An 8236-nucleotide genomic window follows, 5' to 3' on the forward strand; every position below is an offset into this window, starting at 1 on the left:
AGCCTATGTAGAGATGTGTTGGTGTGAAGTGGTATGAACCACTGCATCCAGTCAGTATTAGAGGACTTGATGTGGACATAGTAGGTGACCACAGATACCTTGGTGTGTACACAGACAATACAGGGGACTGGACCTAAAACACAGAGGCCCTATAGAAGAAGAGTGGCCTGTATTTCCTAAGGAGACTCAAATCTTTTAATATCCGTAGGAAAATGCTGCAGATATTTTATCACTCATTGGTGGCCAGTGTTATTTTCTACATGGCTGACGCTAATAGACTCAATAAAGTCATCAGGAAAGCAGACGAGAAGCGGATGAAGAGACAAAGACGCCCACATTTATCATTTGTGTTGGACACAGATGGAATTTGGCCTCCATGCAGTGAGCACACATGCCCAGAGTGGTGGACAGCCATTGTTGCTGCACCCAGGGAGTGGAGAGAATTAAGGGCCTTGCTCAACGCCCCAACAGTGGCAGCTTGCAGAGCCCAGATATCGAACCCGCAACCCAGAACTCCCCAAAGCAGTTCTGGTTGTCAAGCTGTATACTTCCTCCACCTTCTGTATGAAGGACAGCTGACAATTCAGACACTGAGGAAAAATGTGCAAAAATGTTCTGTATTGTGAGCTATATTTCATAGCATGTGCTATATCATTTATTAGGGATGTAAAGAAATCACTGTCTATCACTCACAAAACATTAATCATGAGATGGCAACTTATTTTATTTGTGAACTTATTTATTAGGCCCTTTTTTGTTATTTATGTTGCTTCTGTACAACTGTACAAGAATCTACACATGGATGAATACATTAATATTAAGTAAGATAACTATTACAATCACAAAGTCCTTTTAAGCTATTAAAGGTGAGAAAACAAATGAAGTGGAAATAAGAAAATAATGAAAATATACAACACTGGCGTTAAGAGTCATATAAGGGAAATGCAAAATGAATAAGCTGGTAAAACTATAGCTGGTTTAAAACTCTTTAAACTCTCAAAATGATCCTCATCAAATAAACACAGAAGAAAAGCTCACTGGGCCAGTCAATTCCTCAGTGTTAGCAGGGCCAGACACAATGTTGTCAGCAGGGTATTTATACTACTTACAGTTACCAATCAATACCTAGTTTATCTAATCAGTTCTTCAATAAAGCAAATCAGGTGAGCTGCTAGTAGAACTGAACAAATCCATACAGAGGCTGGAGTTCACAGAGAAGTGCAGAGTCAGACCAAATACTATCTTATAGGCACAATATCCATCTTCATTTCCCCATGTTATTATGTTTTTGCCCTAAATGCACTGTGGTAACTCTGGACAACCACCAATTTTTAGCCTCTACTTCGCTTATATTCACAGTGGTTACTATAGAACACCACCATATTTTAGTCTTTTAAAATGTTAGCCTTTCATATTTTAAATGCTTTAAATAATATTTTTGAAAATTCTCATTTCTACAGCATGTTACAGTAACTACTACTACCACCGTGCATGCAAAACCACCCCTGCTCACCCAGTAAACAGCTTCTGACAGACTTCCCCAACAGCCATCTAGACCCAGCCTTGCAGAAAAACTACAGAAAACAATGAATACTGTCAGAAAAAATAAAGGTTTGCTGTTTTAACACTGTTTAACGCTGTTTTAAATGGTAAGTAAAAAAAAAAAAGAAAACATGGTGGTTCCTTACAGTGACCACTGTGCCTTAAAGGGTTAATTCTTTATCGACTCATACTTGGCAAAGAAAGATGAAATTATGAAATCACATGAAGAGTACCTTAAATAACAGGATGAAAAAAAAAATTCAAGAAAATACAAAAGATGGTGACGAGAGGTTGGTTTTACAAACATCCATTACAAGTTTGATCTTGGATATGTAAATACAGTGTTCATTATCCTAATATACATAAATCATATTTTATATATTATTTTTAAGGGTAACCAATCAGCCCATAACTCATTCATGCCAAACTCTTAATTCTTATACACTTAATCCTATTAAAAAACGTGTTCTTTTTAAGCAACTGCATGGACTGACTGATTAATCTTCAATTCTATATAAATGTATAAAAACATATAGCAATAGGCTATCTGTACAAAACATAAGTATAGATCATATTCATATGCAAACGGGGGAAAAGTAAAGGTGGAACCCTGCTTCCACATCAGCACCTGGTGTTGCATGGATCCCCCGAGGAGAAAAAGGTGTACACATTGACTAAAGGAAACATTATCACAGCCCCCAGCATTGACCCCAACTGCACAACTGCTCCACACCAGACGAGGGCGCTGTGACCTTCATCACGCAGGATCACAGCAACCATTACCTTCACAAAAGACAGTGTGAGAACAAAGCAGGTCCAGGCTGCCACCTGTTGCAGAAGGGAATGTATTACTACCAAGCAAACATAACTCTCAATGGCTAAAATGCACTTTCACAAAAACAGCTTAACTTCAGTCAACGTTTACAAGAAAGGAATGCCAGGCCTTTTTAGCGGCTCCATTTCTGATTGAATGGAAAGGATAATTTTTCATGTCCATTTTCATATGTTGGAAAAATGGTATGAGGTTTTATTATGAGAGCAAAGTTCAGACCTTAAACATATGCAGTACTACATAAATGTGTGGTTGTGGGCAGTGATGAAAACTGTTAAACTCCATTTACTCAGTAAGTGTGTTTTTGCCTCGCATTAAAATTACAATAAAAGTTACAGTGGACACTAAAAATAAAGGTACGTCAACAAACCTCACTTGTTGTAAGGGTCCTTTACCATTTTAAGGGTTCCTAAAATTGACTTGAAAATGTTGCTTAAATATTGCTCTTCCATGGCATCATTTAAAGAATCATTTGAAGCACCTTTAATTTAACACAGTATTCTATACAGTTACCATTTCCTTAAGTACCGTGCTGAAGAAAAACTAGCCTGGCCAGCTCAAGCTAATTAATCAGCTTAGCTCTTCACCAGCATAGGGTACAAGTTTGATGGTTTAGCTGGTCTATAAGCATGATCAACCTGACCAAGCTAGACCATACTGGTTGATCAACATGATCAGCATCACCAAGCTGGACGACCAGAATGACCAAGCAACTATGCTGGTGAAGAGCTGGTTAGAGCTTTTATCAGCATAGGGTATGTTTTTGACTGGATGATCAACTTTTCATCCACCTTCATCAACCATCAAAGACTAGCTTAGACCATCTGAAACCAGCTACCAGCAAAAGCTGGTCTTGAGCTGGATTTTTTTAGCAAGGCAGCTTGACCAAACTAGTCAATCAGTGTGACTAATCACATAGCTTGATGATCAACTTGGTTGAGATAGTTCTGCCGATACACCAGCTAATCCATCAAATTAACTCATATAAACACATATGCTATGTTTGTCAGGAGTTAAGACGGTCAACCATCTTAAGTCAGCTGGTTTATCAACATAGGGAATGTTTTAAACTTGATGACCAGCTTAGACTAGATAAAACCATCTACTAGCAAAGGCTGGTCTTGATTTGTTAGAGAGGTATTTACACCATTTACAGTTACCAATCAATACCTAGTTTATCTAATCAGTCCTTTAATAAAGTAAATCAGGTGAGCTGCTGGTAGATCTGAACCAACTGCAAACCAAGAAGCAAACCAGTGCTTCTAATCGTATTCTTCTAACCAACATATCATTAACATCACTGAAAACTATGGTCATTTATTAAGTCTATTATGCTAATTTTACACACAGACTTCCTACTGTAAAACTGTGACTGCCTAAAACCTTCGCACAAAACTATAAAAATCATTAGATATGACATTCCAACTTACTATTAAAACAACTCCAGCAGTGTGGTTCACCAGCAGCGGGCACGGGCTCAGCACTGCCATTCCCATGATGTAAATCCCAAAAACCGAGCCAAAAGCAGTCAGAAGCCCCATCAGCACCAGTGACCTTTTGGACAGACCCAAAACGAACTGATTAGGACTTCTGTATTTGAATCCAGCAGTTCTCAGAAAAGCAAGCTTTCAAGGTAACTGTAAAGAAGGGCACATTTTAATAAGGCTACATAACACCTACATAAGCCTTTCACAACTGCCATAAACCTAGTGGTATGAAAACGGTTTGGGCACCCCTGGAAAACTTTAAATAGGTAAACAGGAACAAAAAAAGGTCCCGAAGCAAATTTTTGGGCATCCTGCATGGTAACCCCTATTTACAGTAACTCTTTTGCCAGTATCACAGCGACCATCTTGTTCTGACGAATCTTTAATGGTCATTTTTCTGCATGTGTCACTGCACAGTAGAACAGTGCACCACCACTCCAGAGTATAAATCTTATATAGGTCTTTTGTAGTCAAATGAGGGTTAATTTGACTTTTCCATCAATCCTACAGTTGCTGCAGTTCTCACTGAAAGTTTTCTTGTTTTTTTTCAGTGTTTAACTTGACCACTTAACTTTTTCCTTTCCTTTCTTCACTCTAAAATTGCACAAAACAAAATTTAGACAGTCATCTCTTAAACTTTTGAAAGGAATGTTTAATCTTTATGTTAGACTTGTGGAGATCAGTAGCAAATTCTCTTCACAGTAAAAAAAAAATAATAATTGTAGTGGATCTTGCATGTAGACTGCATTTATTTATTATTACATTTTCCTTTATCACCTTTTTCTAATTAACCAATCACCTCACCTGTTTGTAACTCCCCCTTGCACTAGCAATGCTCCACACACTATGAGAACTTAACTCATGCCTCCTTTGCTACATACAAAGCCAGCCACTCTTTCAAACTGCTGACATGCCCAGAGGAAAGCACCAGGCCCCCCGCTAGCTAACACTAGCTATCAGAAGCCTGGGCCGGAAAACATTGGTTTTAGATTGAGATGAGAGGAAAGTGACATCTGCCAACTTGTACAGAGCATGGGCAATTGTGCTCTCTCTAACTCTGGCTGTTGATGGCAAAATGGTATGGCTTGGCATTTAAACTCTGCATTCAAATGTTTATGTAGGCAGCTGTCATTATAGGATTGTGAAGCCTTAGAAAACCGCCCATTAGAAAAGTTGTAAACATTTTAAAAGCTCTATGAGCAGTACTGTCACTCACCTCTGAGAGTAGAACATGGCAATGAAGCAGGCCAAAGGATTTGCGACAGAGGCCATAGTGGCAGACCAATGATAAGCGCGGTTCCCATAAGGCAGGCATGAATATGACTGAATAGATGGCAATACTGAGTTGGTCAGAGCATTGGCCCAGGCCAGGATGATGAAGATGTAAACTACTTGTGCCCAGCTGTAGGTCCCTGTTCCAAACCTGCTTCTGATCTTCTGCACACCATTCAGGGATTTCACCATGGGTTTCTGCTCAGGAATTTTCATGTTCCTCGCATTGTCCAAGGCTCTACTGATGCCCTGCCGGGTCCTGCTAACAGTGCGCTCTCGAGTCACGGATGGAAGGTGATTCAAAAGAAGGAAGGCCACCAAGCAAACAAGCATCATCGCTGCCAGGAAGAAAAAGAAGGCCTCAGCTGAAAAGTTGGCTTGTAGGTAGTGTGGTAGGAGGTAGTTAGCAGATTCCACAGATCCATTCTTTCCCTGGAGTTGCACAGGAGTATCACTAAGATTCAAATTCTGAGTACCGTTTACACACTGCATAACGCCTACTCCCTGAATCAGAGCCACTAGGGCTGGGACGAGGCCACTTAAACCTTCTCCTACGTAATAGGTGGTGAGATACTGTGGCCTGAGGCGCATCATGAAGGGCAGGAAAGTAACAGACGAGGTACAGTCCACAATGGAGATGAAGAAGGTAAGAAGCAAAAGAGGAACACTGCGTTCAACTCCTTGCATCACAAAAGTCTCTTTCCAGAAGAAACCCAGGAGAAGGCTTGCTAGTACCCCGAAACAGACAATGCAGTAGATGACCATGACTTCATTAAGCTGTCCTGGACGAAATCGGTGCATCAGGGTGACAAACAGAGGTCCAATATTTGCCACTTGAATCAGGACTGAGAGGTAAGAGGGAAGGTACCAGCCTTCAGGGACTTGAGGTACGATGAGAGGCAACTCCACCCAAAGCCCACAGATGGTCACCCAAGAGCCCATGCCAAATAGGCAGGCTAGCACATGAGTGAGCAGCGACATCTTAGACTTTTCTTCAGTCGTTTGGGTAAATGGAGAAGGACTTTCTAAAGCATGAAAGGTTTAAAATAATAAAAAAAAAAGATGATAAATAACCAATATAAGAGACACATCAACATATATATTTATTAAACACTGAAACCAAAAATTGATTCTATACAGCATGTAAAAAAAACATTCAACTGGTTTGTTACAATTGTCACGGTTCAATATAGAACCGCCGCCTTAATTGAAGAACCTTTAAATAAACCTATTATATTGATTTCTTTTTGGCCAACTGCCCAACCCACTCGTTAGAACTCTTACCCATTACTTGCAATCTCCCAGTACTGGGAGAGTGAAGACCAGCACATGCTTCCTCCACCGCCCGCTACCGCCTCCGCATCATCACTGGGCAGCCAACACTCTTGCAGCTGGGAAAGCGCTGGGTTCCCAGCTCTGATGCATCAGCTAACAGACACCTGTGCTGGCCAACATCACGCTGCAAGTAAAGAGTCGAGAGAGAGCGCCATCTATTCACCGACTTGTGCTCTCTCAGGCTCCAGCTGCTGATGGCAAGCAGCATGACCAAGGACTCAGAAATAACCCTATTTTCACACTTTTGAGTTTGGTGGTTTTCCTGCTGATTTAACTCATCAGAGAACTCTGGCCCTCTGTCCCTATTCCCTAATCTTACCATTTGAAAACCCACTATTAGTGGCAAGAACTGGAGTACAAGACCTTCTAGTATACAGTTTAAGCCCATAAACATTTAGGAGTGAGTATTTTGCATAAAACTATATATAACTATGTACTTACTTTACAGTACAGTGTACTCTACAAAACCACCACATGTTGAGCACAAGCACTGACCTGAGACAACCCATGTTTACCAGCACATTAGAGAACTTAGTCAATTATTAATTACTATAGTTAACATTTCCCTTCTTCTGTCAGCTAGACGCTCTCATCTATGCGGAAAACACGCTTATCTACATGACAATAAATGAATATATTATATACTTTAAAATATATTCTTTTGCATAACATTAGCATGTAATCACTGCACCTTTTAATGAGCTCACATGACAACTTAGTACAACACTGGATGTACTGATCAAACAATAATTACCATAACATAACGGCTCACTGTTGAGTTCAAGTCTTCTACATGCCTAAAATCAGTCCTACTACTTTTATGATTATTTCGTTTTTACTGCATTGGACAGCTTAAAGCACCTAAGAACTGTTGCTCAGACACTGATGATCTCCACGCCTGATTGCTTTACAGCAGTGCCAAACTATTTTAGGAACAATGTCAGGAAGACCCTGATTATTTTTGACTAGGCTTGTCCATTATACACAATCTGTACACAAAGAAGCCTGCTGGAACGGGTCACCTATTGTCACATTCTACAACACAGCTGTAAAAACCATGCATTCAACAAGAGTCAGCTTTAAATGGTATGTCTTGAGAATTGCTGACCCATGAAACATACATCAAATTACCACTGTTTAACACAATAGGAGCTATTTAAGATCTGCAATGAACGTACTATAAATTCCATTAGACAAGAGGTATAGGTATAAAGCAGGTACTCACAGGTCAGCCGGTGAAAAGGATCTGGGAAGATTTGAAGGCCAGAAGGACTAACAGCTTTATTGTCAGGAGTAGATGGGTGTGCCCTCTCTGACCAACCATGAAGACCTGCTTGTTGATGTTTTATCAGAGCTGGATGGACTTTCACTGCAGATGTTAATATAACTAATATTGAAACGCTACAGATTTACCATATTTCATAAAACATTTTCAACAGTATTCCATCTGCAACATTAATTATGAATGCGTGACAACATTAATTATGACAGCTACTTAAAGTTATTGCGGCTGAACAATACCTTGCTTCATTTTCCTGTACAGAAAATGGTCAGTTTAGTTTTAGTGTTTTAAATACATCTACAGCAAAACTGAAAATACACTGTATTTGTCTCAGATTGAAGAAACATAGACAAACATCTGTCACAGGCTTCACTTCTGTCAACCTGTAATCATGTAAGCTTAGGTAACCTTGGTAACTTTAAACTTGGGTCAAACTTTAACTTTGACAACTTAAATCATTGTTGGATTATGTAACGATGTGGAAGA

General features: G+C 39.8%; 1 protein-coding gene across 2 annotated transcripts; it reads right to left on the reverse strand.

Annotated features, from left to right (window-relative positions):
* Nucleotides 1-753: 753 nt before the first annotated feature.
* On the reverse strand, nucleotides 754-6197 carry slc52a3-2a (solute carrier family 52 member 3-2a). 2 transcript variants are annotated; one of them, XM_072675374.1, is made up of 3 exons: nucleotides 5078-6197; nucleotides 3805-3928; nucleotides 754-2325 (listed from the first exon to the last, which is right to left on the reverse strand). In XM_072675374.1, exons 1-3 carry the CDS (start codon nucleotides 6112-6114, stop codon nucleotides 2164-2166), a joined length of 1323 nt encoding a protein of 440 aa, XP_072531475.1. In that variant the 5' UTR covers nucleotides 6115-6197; the 3' UTR covers nucleotides 754-2163. The 2 variants fall into 2 exon arrangements, with proteins under 2 accessions (XP_072531475.1, XP_072531474.1); XM_072675373.1 differs by having other exon boundaries at nucleotides 754-2370.
* Between the last annotated feature and the right edge of the window lie 2039 nt (nucleotides 6198-8236).

The sequence above is a fragment of the Salminus brasiliensis genome, chromosome 3, assembly GCF_030463535.1.
Source record: "Salminus brasiliensis chromosome 3, fSalBra1.hap2, whole genome shotgun sequence".
NCBI lineage: Eukaryota > Metazoa > Chordata > Actinopteri > Characiformes > Bryconidae > Salminus > Salminus brasiliensis.